At 45.1% G+C, this 16482-nt stretch overlaps 1 protein-coding gene across 2 annotated transcripts in view; it reads left to right on the top strand.

Annotated features, from left to right (window-relative positions):
- Window positions 1-11497, top strand: part of LOC131939577 (centrosomal protein of 85 kDa) — a 29002-nt gene extending 17505 nt beyond the window's left edge. Inside the window, exons 13-14 of one of the 2 annotated variants that reach the window (XM_059297980.1) lie at window positions 1118-1271; window positions 11377-11497. In XM_059297980.1, the coding sequence (XP_059153963.1) occupies window positions 1118-1271; window positions 11377-11380 (158 nt within the window). In that variant the 3' untranslated portion in view covers window positions 11381-11497. Of the gene's footprint in view, window positions 1-1117; window positions 1276-11376 lie in introns of those variants that run through there. The other variant, XM_059297982.1, reaches the window with a different exon arrangement.
- Window positions 11498-16482: the final 4985 nt, after the last annotated feature.

Consider the following 16482-nt stretch of genomic DNA (forward strand, 5'->3'; position numbering starts at 1 on the left):
CAGTCTATAGAATGCTGGGTTTGGCCAGTCTATAGAATGTTGGGTTTGGCCAGTCTATAGAATGCTGGGTTTGGGCAGTCTATAGAATGCTGGGTTTGGGCAGTCTATAGAATGCTGGGTTTGGGCAGTCTATAGAATGTTGGGTTTGGGCAGTCTATAGAATGCTGGGTTTGGGCAGTCTATAGAATGCTGGGTTTGGCCAGTCTATAGAATGCTGGGTTTGGGCAGTCTATAGAATGTTGGGTTTGGGCAGTCTATAGAATGCTGGGTTTGGGCAGTCTATAGAATGTTGGGTTTGGCCAGTCTATAGAATGCTGGGTTTGGGCAGTCTATAGAATGCTGGGTTTGGGCAGTCTATAGAATGCTGGGTTTGGGCAGTCTATAGAATGTTGGGTTTGGGCAGTCTATAGAATACTGGGTTTGGGCAGTCTATAGAATGCTGGGTTTGGGCAGTCTATAGAATGCTGGGTTTGGCCAGTCTATAGAATGCTGGGTTTGGGCAGTCTATAGAATGCTGGGTTTGGGCAGTCTATAGAATGCTGGGTTTGGCCAGTCTATAGAATGTTGGGTTTGGCCAGTCTATAGAATGCTGGGTTTGGGCACTTTTCTGGTAACATTTGCATGATACATGTTTATTAAATTTTGTAATGGGATGAGCAAACGAGTATTGAGAAGTGCTGGCCTCTGGTGTTGTATGAATGCCACTATCAACTTCTGGTTCACTTGGTCCCGTAAAGTGGTGTCAAGTGTTTTTGTTACGGTCAGGCTGGTGTTAAGTGGTCAACAACCTTGGTAGCTGGGACACGGCTTGTCACCTTTTGGTGACTACTCACATTTTCTCTGACTCAACAAGTTGGACCTTTCAATTCTTCTTTACATAAGGTGCTTATCAATAGATAGAAAAATCCCTTGTTCTGCACATATGTTCTTTGTAAAGATAACTTCCAAGAATATAGTTCCGGGATATTACGTTTTTGTTGTTCTGGATTATAGCTAGGGGACCCAACTTCAATGAGAAATAACAACTTTCTCTATTTTTAAAAACTCAATACAAAAAGAGTAGGTTAGCAAAGTGTTAATTTCTTGTGTGCAACATTGAGTGCATGAATTGTTTCAGGTCCAGAGAATGAAGCAGGTGCTATGGCCAAGCCATTGATATCTCAGTGGCTGCTGACAGTGGGGGAACTTCGCAGGGAGATGGACAAGATGAGGGCGTTCATCTGTAACAGATACGCTGAGGACATGGGGGACAACATCACATGTGCCACTCAGTGAGTACATGGGGGGGGGGGGGGGGGGGGGGGAGGGAGAGATAATTAGAGGACATGGGGGGGGGGGGGATAATTAGAGGACATGGGGGACAACATCACATGTGCCACTCAGTGAGTACACGGGGGGGGGGGGGGAGGAGATAATTAGAGGACATGGGGGGAGATAATTAGAGGACATGGGGGGAGATAATTAGAGGACATGGGGGGAAGGGAGATGATTAGAGGACATGGGGGGAGATAATTAGAGGACGTGGGGGGGGGGAGATAGAGGACATGGGGGGGAGATAATTAGAGGACATGGGGGGGGGAGATAGAGGACATGGGGGGGGAGATAATTAGAGTACATGGGGGGGGGAGATAATTAGAGGACATGGGGGAGATAATTAGAGAACATGGGGGGAGATAATTAGAGGACATGGGGGAGATAATTAGACGACATAGGGGAGATAATTAGAGGACATGGAGGGGAGATGATTAGAGGACATGGGGGACAACATCACATGTGCTACTCAGTGAGTACATAGGGGGGGAGATAATTAGAGGACATGGGGGGGATAATTAGAGGACATAGGGGGGGAGATAATAAGAGTACATGGGGGGAGATAATTAGAGGACATGGGGGGGAGATAGAGGACATGGGGGGGGGGGGGAGATAATTAGAGTACATGGGGGGAGATAATTAGAGGACATGGGGGGGGGAGATAATTAGAGGACATGGGGGAGATAATTAGAGGGCATGGGGGGAGATAATTAGAGGACATGGGGGAGATAATTAGACGACATAGGGGAGATAATTAGAGGACATGGGGGGGAGATAATTAGAGGACATGGGGGGGGGGGAGATAATTAGAGGACATGGGGGGGGGAGATAGAGGACATGGGGGGGAGGTAATTAGAGTACATGGGGGGAGATAATTAGAGGACATGGGGGGGGGGGAGATAGAGGACATGGGGGGGGAGATAATTAGAGTACATGGGGGGAGATAATTAGAGGGCATGGGGGGAGATAATTAGAGGACATGGGGGAGATAATTAGACGACATAGGGGAGATAATTAGACGACATGGGGGGAGATAATTAGAGAACATGGGGGGAAGGGAGATGATTAGAGGACATGGGGGGAGATAATTAGAGGACATGGATGGGAGATAATTAGAGGACATGGAGGGGAGATAATTAGAGGACATGGGGGTAGATAATTAGAGGACATGGGGGAGATAATTAGAGGGCATGGGGGGAGATAATTAGAGAACATGGGGGGAGATAATTAGAGGACAGGGGGGGTGAGGAGATAATTAGAGGACATCGGGGGGAGATAGAGGACATGGGGGGGAGATAGAGTACATGGGGGGAGATAATTAGAGGACATGGGGGGGAGATAGAGGACATGGGGGGGGAGATAATTAGAGTACATGGGGGGAGATAATTAGAGGACATGGGGGGGGAGATAGAGGACATGGGGGGGGGGAGATAATTAGAGTACATGGGGGGGGGGAGAAAATTAGAGGACATGGGGGAGATAATTAGAGGGCATGGGGGGAGATAATTAGAGAACATGGGGGGAGATAATTAGAGGACATGGGGGAGATAATTAGACGACATAGGGGAGATAATTAGAGGACATGGGGGAGGGAGATGATTAGAGGACATAGGGAGATAATTAGAGGACATGGGGGAGATAATTAGAGGACATGGGGGGAGATAATTAGAGGACATTGGGGAGATAATTAGAGGACATGGGGGAAGATAATTAGAGGACATGGGGGGAGATAGATTACATGGGGGGAGATAATTAGAGGACATGGGGGAGATAATTAGAGGACATAGGGGAGATAATTAGAGGACATGGGGGAGGGAGATGATTAGAGGACAGGGGAGATAATTAGAGGACATGGGGGGAGATAATTAGAGGACATGGGGGGAGATAATTAGAGAACATGGGGGGAAGGGAGATGATTAGAGGACATGGGGGGAGATAATTAGAGGACATGGATGGGAGATAATTAGAGGACATGGAGAGGAGATAATTAGAGGACATGGGGGTAGATAATTAGAGGACATGGGGGAAGGGAGATGATTAGAGGACATGGGGACAACATCACATGTGCTACTCAGTGAGTACATGGGGGGGGGGAGATAATTAGAGGACATGGGGGGGAGATAATTAGAGGACATGGGGGAGATAATTAGAGGACATGGGGGGAGATAATTAGAGGACATTGGGGAGATAATTAGAGGACATGGGGGAAGATAATTAGAGGACATGGGGGGAGATAGATTACATGGGGGGAGATAATTAGAGGACATGGGGGAGGGAGATGATTAGAGGACATAGGGGAGGTAATTAGAGGACATGGGGGGAGATAATTAGAGGACATGGGGGGAGATAATTAGAGGACATTGGGGAGATAGTTAGAGGACATGGAGGAAGATAATTAGAGGACATGGGGGGGAGATAGATTACATGGGGGGAGATAATTAGAGGACATGGGGGAGATAATTAGAGGACATAGGGGAGATAATTAGAGGACATGGGGGGAGGGAGATGATTAGAGGACATAGGGGAGATAATTAGAGGACATGGGGAGATAATTAGAGGACATGGAGGGAGATAATTAGAGGACATTGGGGAGATAATTAGAGGACATGAGGGGAGGGAGATGATTAGGGGACATGGGGGGAGGGAGATGATTAGAGGACATAGGGGAGATAATTAGAGGACATGGGGGAGATAATTAGAGGACATGGGGGGAGGGAGATGATTAGAGGACATAGGGGAGATAATTAGAGGACATGGGGGGAGATAATTAGAGGACATGGGGAGATAATTAGAGGACATGGGGGGAGATAATTAGAGGACATGGGGGAGGGAGATGATTAGAGGACATGGGGGAGATAATTAGAGGACATGGGGGGAGATAATTAGAGGACATGGGGGAGATAATTAGAGGACATGGAGGAGGGAGATAATTAGAGGACATGGGGGGAGATAAGCAGAGGACATGGGGGGAGATAATTAGAGGACATGGGGGAAGATAATTAGAGGACATGGGGGAGATAATTAGAGGACATGGGCGGAGATTGAGGACATGGGGGAAGATAATTAGAGGACATGTGTAAGGAAGATAATTAGAGGACATGTGGGACAACATCACATACTAGTTGTAGATTGTATGTGGATAGAAGAGTATGATACTTATAGAGATTTAACACCTGATACCAGAAGTATCTCCTTGACCTTCACGATCTAATGTCAAGTGGACCAGTTACAGTTGGCCACTTACTTATTAAATGACACAATTGCAATGTTGCAATTTCCCCTACCCGCGCCACCTTCCTGTTTTTACGATAGCCAAAACCCAACCTCTTTATTATAAACTTGATCCCATTTTCATAAGGCCCTTAAGAGGGTCTATTAATTAAGGTTTGTTTTATGCTCAGCTAAAAGTATTTTTCCAATGTTAAAAGCCCAATGACTGTACCCACCCCCAGCTGAATGTACCAGCATGACTAGAACCCACCCACCCCCAGCTGAATGTACCCACCCCCAGCTGAATGTACTAACATGACTAGAACCTACCCACCCCCAGCTGTAATGTACCAGCATGACTAGAACCCACCCACCCCCAGCTGAATGTACCCACCCCCAGCTGAATGTACTAACATGACTAGAACCTACCCACCCCCAGCTGAATGTACCAGCATGACTAGAACCCACCCACCCCCAGCTGAATGTACCAGCATGACTAGAACCTACCCACCCCCAGCTGAATGTACCCACCCCCAGCTGAATGTACCAGCATGACTAGAACCTACCCCCAGCTGAATGTACCAGCATGACTAGAACCCACCCCCAGCTGAATGTACCCACCCCCAGCTGAATGTACCAGCATGACTAGAACCCACCCCCAGCTGAATGTACCAGCATGACTAGAACCCACCCACCCCCAGCTGAATGTACCAGCATGACTAGAACCTACCCACCCCCAGCTGTAATGTACCAGCATGACTAGAACCCACCCACCCCCAGCTGAATGTACCAGCATGACTAGAACCTACCCCCAGCTGAATGTACCAGCATGACTAGAACCCACCCACCCCCAGCTGAATGTACCCACCCCCAGCTGAATGTACCAGCATGACTAGAACCCACCCCAGCTGAATGTACCAGCATGACTAGAACCTACCCACCCCCAGCTGAATGTACCAGCATGACTAGAACCCACCCCCAGCTGAATGTACCCACCCCCAGCTGAATGTACCAGCATGACTAGAACCCACCCACCCCCAGCTGAATGTACCCACCCCCAGCTGAATGTACCAGCATGACTAGAACCCACCCCAGCTGAATGTACCCACCCCCAGCTGAATGTACCAGCATGACTAGAACCCACCCCCAGCTGAATGTACCAGCATGACTAGAACCCACCCCAGCTGAATGTACCCACCCCCAGCTGAATGTACCAGCATGACTAGAACCCACCCCCAGCTGAATGTACCAGCATGACTAGAACCCACCCCAGCTGAATGTACCCACCCCCAGCTGAATGTACCAGCATGACAAGAACCCACCCCCAGCTGAATGTACCCACCCCCAGCTGAATGTACCAGCATGACTAGAACCCACCCCCAGCTGAATGTACCAGCATGACTAGAACCCACCCCCAGCTGAATGTACCAGCATGACTAGAACCCACCCCAGCTGAATGTACCCACCCCCAGCTGAATGTACCAGCATGACAAGAACCCACCCCCAGCTGAATGTACCCACCCCCAGCTGAATCTACCAGCATGACTAGAACCCACCCCCAGCTGAATGTACCAGCATGACTAGAACCCACCCCCAGCTGAATGTACCAGCATGACTAGAACCCACCCACCCCCAGCTGAATGTACCAGCATGACTAGAACCTACCCACCCCCAGCTGAATGTACCAGCATGACTAGAACCTACCCCCAGCTGAATGTACCAGCATGACTAGAACCCACCCACCCCCAGCTGAATGTACCCACCCCCAGCTGAATGTACCAGCATGACTAGAACCCACCCCCAGCTGAATGTACCAGCATGACTAGAACCCACCCCCAGCTGAATGTACCAGCATGACTAGAACCCACCCCCAGCTGAATGTACCAGCATGACTAGAACCCACCCACCCCCAGCTGAATGTACCCACCCCCAGCTGAATGTACCAGCATGACAAGAACCCACCCCCAGCTGAATGTACCCACCCCCAGCTGAATGTACCAGCATGACTAGAACCCACCCCCAGCTGAATGTACCAGCATGACTAGAACCCACCCCCAGCTGAATGTACCAGCATGACTAGAACCCACCCCCAGCTGAATGTACCAGCATGACTAGAACCCACCCCCAGCTGAATGTACCAGCATGACTAGAACCCACCCCCAGCTGAATGTACCAGCATGACTAGAACCCACCCCCAGCTGAATGTACCAGCATGACTAGAACCCACCCCCAGCTGAATGTACCAGCATGACAAGAACCCGCCCCCAGCTGAATGTACCAGCATGACTAGAACCCACCCACCCCCAGCTGAATGTACCCACCCCCAGCTGAATGTACCAGCATGACAAGAACCCGCCCCCAGCTGAATGTACCAGCATGACTAGAACCCACCCACCCCCAGCTGAATGTACCCACCCCCAGCTGAATGTACCAGCATGACTAGAACCCACCCACCCCCAGCTGAATGTACCCACCCCCAGCTGAATGTACCAGCATGACTAGAACCCACCCACCCCCAGCTGAATGTACCAGCATGACTAGAACCTACCCACCCCCAGCTGAATGTACCAGCATGACAAGAACCCACCCCCAGCTGAATGTACCAGCATGACTAGAACCCACCCACCCCCAGCTGAATGTACCAGCATGACTAGAACCTACCCACCCCCAGCTGAATGTACCAGCATGACTAGAACCCACCCCCAGCTGAATGTACCCACCCCCAGCTGAATGTACCAGCATGACTAGAACCCACCCCCAGCTGAATGTACCAGCATGACTAGAACCCACCCACCCCCAGCTGAATGTACCAGCATGACTAGAACCTACCCACCCCCAGCTGAATGTACCAGCATGACTAGAACCCACCCCCAGCTGAATGTACCCACCCCCAGCTGAATGTACCAGCATGACTAGAACCCACCCCAGCTGAATGTAGCAGCATGACTAGAACCCACCCACCCCCAGCTGAATGTACCAGCATGACTAGAACCTACCCACCCCCAGCTGAATGTACCAGCATGACTAGAACCCACCCCCAGCTGAATGTACCAGCATGACTAGAACCTACCCACCCCCAGCTGAATGTACCAGCATGACTAGAACCCACCCACCCCCAGCTGAATGTACCAGCATGACTAGAACCTACCCACCCCCAGCTGAATGTACCAGCATGACTAGAACCTACCCACCCCCAGCTGAATGTACCAGCATGACTAGAACCCACCCCCAGCTGAATGTACCCACCCCCAGCTGAATGTACCAGCATGACTAGAACCCACCCCCAGCTGAATGTACCAGCATGACTAGAACCTACCCACCCCCAGCTGAATGTACCAGCATGACTAGAACCCACCAGTGTTCCCTCTAAGCTGCGCGGCTGCGCGGCCGCGCAGTACTTTCAAATGTGCCGCGCAGACATTTTCTGACCCCGCGCACAGATTATCAGAACGTCGGGCTAGCCTGATTCATAAGAAAAAAATGTGGCCAGTGGTTTGATTTAAGCGACATTTTTATTGCCTGTTTTGTTAAACGAACAGTCTTTGTGTTTTGGTGCATAAACAGAAACCAAGGGGTATCATTGACTTGGGGGAGGGGGTGACCTCGGTAGCCATACCACAGGTCCAGTTAATGACTTCACTCTAAACTGAGCGGGGCGGGTACCGATGTGATGTCTGGGTGACCCTCCCTCTGCTTGATTTAATGGTTTACTGACACCTAATACCGGAAAGGGATTGTGGCTACTAGCTGACCATGCAAGGTTTTATTTTCTATTGTCACTGCCCTCCCCCATCTCCCAACCCCCACCCACCTCCTGATACTAAGACTGTTTACCCAAGTCAGATGTAAAATCTACTTTACTAAAGGTGGATGTCTTTTTTTTCTGTTTGGTTTAAGGATTTATATACTATATATCCAATTCTTGGGATTATTACGTACACCTGGATCGAACTGTTTCAGTATTCACAGACTGGTTAGGTAAATCAGGAATAAATGTCCACTACTGTGTGCTATTTGAAAATGTTGAAAAGAAAAATGTGTGTAACAAGCAGTACAACAATGTGGCACAAAAAAAAAAGCGATAGATTCGTTTAAACTGGAATGGCTCAAAGTTATAGTAACAACCGATACGCCATATCAAATAATGTTTCGGTTGAATTAGAAAGCATCTACGAATATTCAGATGAGATTGGACTGAAGTGTAAGTTCTGTGCTGCTACTACTTGTAACAAAACCAACATAAACAACGAATTGGTCACAGGAAAGCTCTGGGAATCATGGGCGCTTGACTACTGTAAACGTCAACTATTGTCTCACGTTTACGTAGGAAATGTTGCGATTTCGTACAACCGCTCACATGGAACTGACCTTAAACATCTGCTGGTTGAAACTTACACTGAGCGAGGAAAACTAATTGAGCAAAACGAGCGCCAGCGGTCAAACGAGGATAAAGTTCGAATCCTAACGGATAATGTTCTTCTTACCATAAGGATGAACGCCTCGATGCTGTCGGTACAACTGATTCATAACCACATGGGGAAGTATGTTTCAATACCAGACAGTTGGCGAAGTAAGAAATACGCCTTTGAGTTTGTTCAAGTAATCAACGAAGTTGTTGTAAAGAACATACTGACAGAACTTCGAGCAGCATCATTCCACACGCTTATAGTTGATGGCATAACAGTACATAAAATGCTAATCCTTTATTTTAAATTTCGTCCGGTCAATTCTGTATTCTACAATACCGTTTTTAGTGGAATAACTCAGCTTACTGTAAGTGATGCCTTAGCTCTGGAGACAGCCGTAACACAGCACTACACTGAACATTAAAGCCAAGAAAAGTGTGAGTTAAACGAAAGAATCGACACTAGGCAAACCACACAGTACATACAATCAGTCTGCGACCATATAAATGTTAGGTTTCCAGGAGATGAACTGCAGTTTTGGTCATCTTTTTTTATGCTACAGGTTTTAAAAAATGTTCATTTGAGTTCGGCGTCAAAGATATCAAAGAACTGTGCATAAAGTACAAAGACGGGTTACGTACAACAAATGATCAGTTAATTACCATCCAATACAATGACTTCAAATTTCGATAAAGTGAAAAACTCAAATCTGTTTCTGTAAATTATATGTCTGAATATGCAAGATTTGTCAAAACAAAGAACAAAATTTAGCTCACTGGCAAGGTTAAGTGACATTATTGTACCTTCCAAGCATGCAGTGCTGATTACGAACAAGGTTTTAGCCTTATTAACATAATAAAAGTGCAAGCACGAAATAGACTTGAAGCCACACATTTGGAGAATCTGATGCAAACTAAATTATATCTAAATGCTGGAGAGGATGTGGATTTAAACAAAGCATATAAGGTGTGGAAGCAATGCAAGGTTAGACGCGAGAAATTGCAATAAATGCCCCTGAAAGGTTAGCTAATATTTGTTTTTAAGTCAGCTTTATTAAATGTTGCAACTATTGTGTTTGTATTACCGTTATGGTATTAGCATTATTACCATATGACTGTCTTACTTTAACATAGTAAGTCGACCATATAACTTGTTGTCTAAGTATAACTCTGAAAGTTTTTATTAGTTTTTTATTTATTTTGATGGTATTCGTATCTCCATTTAATTGCATACGTTTCATAAGTCACACACATTATACTATTAATTTATCAAAATGCATGCCTTCATTATTATGCTTAATTGCAAGACTAAAAATACGTATTAACTTGCCCAAGTCATTTTTAGCACCGCGCACACAACATATTTTTTGCACACACACTCTTGGTCCTTAGAGGGAACATTGGAACCCACCCCCAGCTGAATGTACCAGCATGACTAGAACCTACCCACCCCCAGCTGAATGTAGCAGCATCGGATCTATCCCCTGACATTTTCTGACTGGCTGCACAAGTCGGTCTGTTATCCCTGCTAAATCTGGCCACAGCCACATAGCTGACGGCTCTGGTCAGTGCTACATTGTTGACATAGATACCTGCCTGACAACGCTGACATCATCAAGCTTAATGAGAGGAAATGATAATTGACAGGTTACAAAGTGGAGGAATAACTGGGTCTGTGTCCTTCATATATGGAGGTTAAAATATAAGGTCAGATGGTGTTTGTTCTGGAACCATTCTGGACTATGTTCTAGAACATTTCTAAGGGTCAAAGTTTTAGACCATCTTTCTATGCCAGGACTGTGTTTGCTCTAGAACAGTTCTGGTGGTTGCACTGATTATTTAATAATGTATATTTGGACATGATTTTACAAGAACATCTCTGAGGAATTTTACTGTCAAAATGTAATCGGTCTAAGATAATAGTAGCTGACAAGAGGTTCATTTCTTTATTTTTGAACCTGTGCGATATTTGCTCTCCAATAAAAACGGAAATGAGTTTGATAAATGACCAGCACAAGTCACGTGTCTGCTGTTAATTGACGGATTACCGAGGAGATTCTCTGCGGCATCGGGTATTCCCGTTCATCGGCCCAGCCCACATTGGAAGTTGAGTGTGAAACAAAAGAACGTTCGTTGGCTGTCGTGTTGGCCTCATTTACTCGTGTTAGGTAAGGGAGATAACCCAGTGGATGAGGGTCGCGCCCGCCCATTGTGCGGGCACTTGGCTTATTGTTGGCTTGTCTTGGCTGATGGACGCGACCATTTACACCTGACAACTTGTTTACTGTGACCTGTTTGTTAGTCCTAGCTTGTCAGATGAAAGACAGGCACGTTTTCACACCTACAAACCCATTAGCCTATTCTTTTTTTTTTTTGGCTATTTGATTTATTTTCACCATGGTAGCATTGCCTTGTGTTGGTGTATCTCATTTGTTTGTGTTTTGTTTCAGGTAGAGATGGTTCGTGTTTTGACAGTCAAACTGTGCAGCAGAGGAGACTTTTTATCTGCCAAAATTTGTTCAGTATATTAAGATTTGTGTACATAGTTTAATAAATTATTTATCTGCCACCATTTGTTCTGTATATTATTATTATTTGGGCACATAGTTTAACACATTATTTCATAGTTTTTGTCTTGGGTCAAGTGTTACAGCGGGCTGTCATTTAGTCAACAGTTAGAGCAGGCTGTCATTTAGTCAACAGTTACAGGTAACAGCGGGCTGTCATTTAGTCAACAGTTACAGCGGGCTGTCATTTAGTCAACAGTTACAGTGGGCTGTCATTTAGTCAACAGTTACAGCGGGCTGTCATTTAGTCAACAGTTACAGTGGGCTGTCATTTAGTCAACAGTTACAGTGGGCTGTCATTTAGTCAACAGTTACAGCGGGCTGTCATTTAGTCAGCAGTTACAGCGGGCTGTCATTTAGTCAACAGTTACAGTGGGCTGTCATTTAGTCAACAGTTACAGCGGGCTGTCATTTAGTCAGCAGTTACAGCGGGCTGTCATTTAGTCAACAGTTACAGTGGGCTGTCATTTAGTCAACAGTTACAGCGGGCTGTCATTTAGTCAACAGTTACAGTGGGCTGTCATTTAGTCAGCAGTTACAGCGGGCTGTCATTTAGTCAACAGTTACAGTGGGCTGTCATTTAGTCAACAGTTACAGTGGGCTGTCATTTAGTCAACAGTTACAGCGGGCTGTCATTTAGTCAGCAGTTACAGCGGGCTGTCATTTAGTCAACAGTTACAGTGGGCTGTCATTTAGTCAACAGTTACAGTGGGCTGTCATTTAGTCAACAGTTACAGTGGGCTGTCATTTAGTCAACAGTTACAGCGGGCTGTCATTTAGTCAACAGTTACAGTGGGCTGTCATTTAGTCAAAGTTACAGCAGGCTGTCATTTAGTCAACAGTTACAGTGGGCTGTCATTTCGTCAAAGTTACAGCAGGCTGTCATTTAGTCAACAGTTACAGCGGGCTGTCATTTAGTCAACATTTACAGCGGGCTGTCATTTAATCGATAGTTACCGCGGGATGTCATTTAGTCAACAGTTACCGCGGGATGTCATTTAGTCAACAGTTACAGCAGGCTGTGAAGCTAGCCTGATTATGCCACAAGCCAGACGAAGGTTTGTGTGGGCAGAAAGCCCGGCTGGGTGGTTAAAACCTGCATGATCCAGGCGGGGATTGGAATAATAAATGAGTTGAAACAAACATAAAGGGTGCTGGTGGCGTCGACAACAAAGAAAGTCACGTGAGTCTGCATGACAACGACTGGTGAGCATCGTCCTCACTCACGGGGATCCTCAGCAACATTCTCTTGTTCTTTCAGAACATTCTCTTGTTCTTTCAGAACATTCTCTTGTTCTTTCAGCCTACAAGAACATTCTCTTGTTCTTTCAGCCTACACGAATATTCTCTTGTTCTTTCAGAACATCCTCTTGTTCTTTCAGCCTACACGAACATTCTCTTGTTCTTTCAGCCTACACGAATATTCTCTTGTTCTTTCAGAACATTCTCTTGTTCTTTGAGCCTACACGAACATTCTCTTGTTCTTTCAGCCTACACGAACATTCTCTTGTTCTTTCAGCCTACACGAATATTCTCTTGTTCTTTCAGAACATCCTCTTGTTCTTTCAGCCTACACGAACATTCTCTTGTTCTTTCAGCCTACACGAACATTCTCTTGTTCTTTCAGCCTACACGAATATTCTCTTGTTCTTTCAGCCTACACGAACATTCTCTTGTTCTTTCAGAACATCCTCTTCTTCTTTCAGCCTACACGAACATTCTCTTGATCTTTCAGCCTACACGAACATTCTCTTGTTCTTTCAGCTTACCAGAACATTCTCTTGTTCTTTCAGCCTACACGAACATTCTCTTGATCTTTCAGCCTACACGAACATTCTCTTGTTCTTTCAGCCTACACGAATATTCTCTTGTTCTTTCAGAACATCCTCTTGTTCTTTCAGCCTACACGAACATTCTCTTGATCTTTCAGCCTACACGAACATTCTCTTGTTCTTTCAGCCTACACGAATATTCTCTTGTTCTTTCAGAACATCCTCTTGTTCTTTCAGCCTACACGAACATTCTCTTGATCTTTCAGCCTACACGAACATTCTCTTGTTCTTTCAGAACATTCTCTTGTTCTTTCAGCCTACACGAACATCTTCTTGTTCTTTCAGCCTACACGAACATTCTCTTGTTCTTTCAGCCTACACGAATATTCTCTTGTTCTTTCAGCCTACACGAACATCCTCTTGTTCTTTCAGCCTACACGAATATTGACCACAAAAAGCATGATCTTATTTTTAGACTAGCCCTGGTAACCTACACTGCTTTACGTAAATGGGAATAAAAAATTAAAATATAGCATACGGTAGCAGTAGTACTAGCCTAGGGTTACAAGGGAATAGGTCACTGAAGTTTGATGTGAGCGACTGTGTGGGGACGGGAATTGAAACAGTTCAAACATTATAATTCCCAGCCCCAGTGGTAACAAAAACAATCTGCAGACTTCAAGCTCGACATGCTTCGTTTCAATAAAACAGAAAGCAAATAGAATTTCTAAGAAGTGGGTTCCCGCGAACGCCCCCCCCCCCCCCCCCCCCCCCACAAATCCCCCGCCTCACTCCTTCTTTCCACCTTTCTTCTGATGATGAAACTAAAAATCGTCAACTGGCAACAGAATAATAGACGATTTTCGACAATATGCCGTCTGCTGAGCGAAAACCCAACCAGCCGTAGCAATGTCCATGGCATACTGCGAGAACAGGCGCCATTGTTGTCAGCGCCCTCTCTCGGCCAGGGAGTTCCTGCCTATTATGATGTAAACATTGCTTCGAGTCGCAGGGAAATCAGTGAATGAACCGTTTTTAATGCCAGTTTTTCCTGCGTCTGTAGGCCAGGCAGCTGCTAGGTTTTCTATTACTAAACAAATTCATTGCAAACTTTTGAATCATTCCTGATATTCGTTTGATTGTTTTCATCATACAAAATGTTGGTGCTGTAATAAAAAACGATATGCATATCTCTTCATCCCCGGGCCTGTGGACGCTAGAAAAGAAAGAAAACGCTACTGGTAGGCCTATAGAAAGAAATCACCATTACATTTGATTAATAATTTCGTTTTAACTCCGCCTTCTCCCATTCCAAGGCCCTAATTACATAAAAAGATAATGACAAATTTAAAAAATTAACTCCTTGAACAAAGCAGCTCGTAATTATAAATTTATATGCCCTCTGTGCATGGATGGGGGGAGGGTAGTTATAGTGTTGGGGTCAGGCTAAAGGGCGAGGGGTCTAAATGTAGGGGAGAGATGTAGTATTTGGTTTATAGTAGAGGAGTTATGGTTATAGTGGTAGGAGTGGGGTTTTTGGCGTAGATATATATATATATATATATATATATATATATATATATATATATATATATATATATATATATATATATATATATATATATATATATATATACACTCGTTGTGTACCCATGATTTGATACAATTTAACAATCAAATTATTATTTTTAGAAAAAAAGGCAAATAACATATCACATTAAATAAAACAGTATAACACACAACACAACTCAAACACAAAACACAACCGGTTAACTAGAAAATAAAGTGAATACTTTTAATGATTGCGAGATTAAAATGACTCACGGATAGGGAACCATAGTAAGGTAAATAGTCCGCCCGCCTCACACAATTACATACTCGCGTTTCATCTTAAATAATCAGCTTTTTTAAAATGTTATAAATGGAATAACGATTTGCTATTGCTATTACAACATGTTTTTTTTTCTTTTACAATTCTCTTTTTAAAATTTTCGGGGGGGGGGGGGCGAAGAGATGCCTGGAAGAAACTCTGGGGGTGACACAATGACGTAAACGTGCTAACTATAGAGAAACCAATGCAGTATCAATTTGTATCGCACTCTTTAAAACGAATGTAATCCTTATAGTATTCACGGAGGAACGCCGGGGTGCCAAGTAGCAACTTGTCTGGGGCGCCGGAGAACGCGTCCTATTCAATTTAGTTAACGGTATGTAGTAAAAAAAAGTTTCCCTTTCAAACCTGACGGTCTATGGGGCAAGTGAAGTAGAGTTCACTTGTTTCTGTGACCTCGGCCTTTACTTTCCCTAACGTGAGTTAGGTACCCATCAGAGTTGGGTGGACTCAGGGACGGTCTACTGACTTGAACCCGGATTCGAACTCGAGGCTTACGGGTTAGCAGTCCAACTCTCTGCCGCTAGACCACTCCGTCCCATTGTCTGGGGCACCGGAGAACGCGTCCTATTCAATTTAATTAACGGTATATAGTGGCCCATCGTATCTATAGTGTATCGCACTCTTTAAAGCGATTGTAGGCACTATAGTGTTCAGGTGAAAACCTTTCCAGTAGCATCCTCAACAACTTCCCAAAGTTTCGTGGTGATGTAATGCATGAAGGACACACCCTCACTTTCATATATATATATATATATATATATATATATATATATATATATATATATATATATATATATATATCATACACATGGGATGTTTATACACTGGGTACTGTTATATAGGAAGGGTGATGTTATGTACAGAGTGATGTTTTATTTACCCTATAGGGAGACCAGTCATAGCTGTCTAAACCAACGATTGTGTCACTAGACAAAGCCATCTTCCTTCTGGCTGGTGGCAGGCGTTTCTTCCGAATAGTCACTTGGTAAGTATAATTAATGTAGATGTATATACAGCGGTATGTCAACAAAAGCGACAACCCCGCCCGGTTCCCGACCTTTGAACAAGTTATTGCGTGTCTCACGCTGAACAAATCATTACCACTCGATAGATCTACAAGTACGTGCGCAGTTCATTCGATTGAAAATGAGGTGCCGCCGATTGCATAACGTGGCCGCCCACAACAAAGCATTCATTTGACGGTGGCAAGTTCGGAAGTCGTCCCTTGATTGCCGGCGACATTTCCCGTTGATCTTTTTAAAAACTGAATCAGAGTCTGCTGGCCAGACGTGGGGAAAAGCGAAGAGTTTGTTTATTTTGGGT

The sequence above is a fragment of the Physella acuta genome, unplaced genomic scaffold (genome assembly GCF_028476545.2).
Source record: "Physella acuta isolate Inbredline_101_S28 unplaced genomic scaffold, ASM2847654v3 ptg000283l, whole genome shotgun sequence".
NCBI lineage: Eukaryota > Metazoa > Mollusca > Gastropoda > Physidae > Physella > Physella acuta.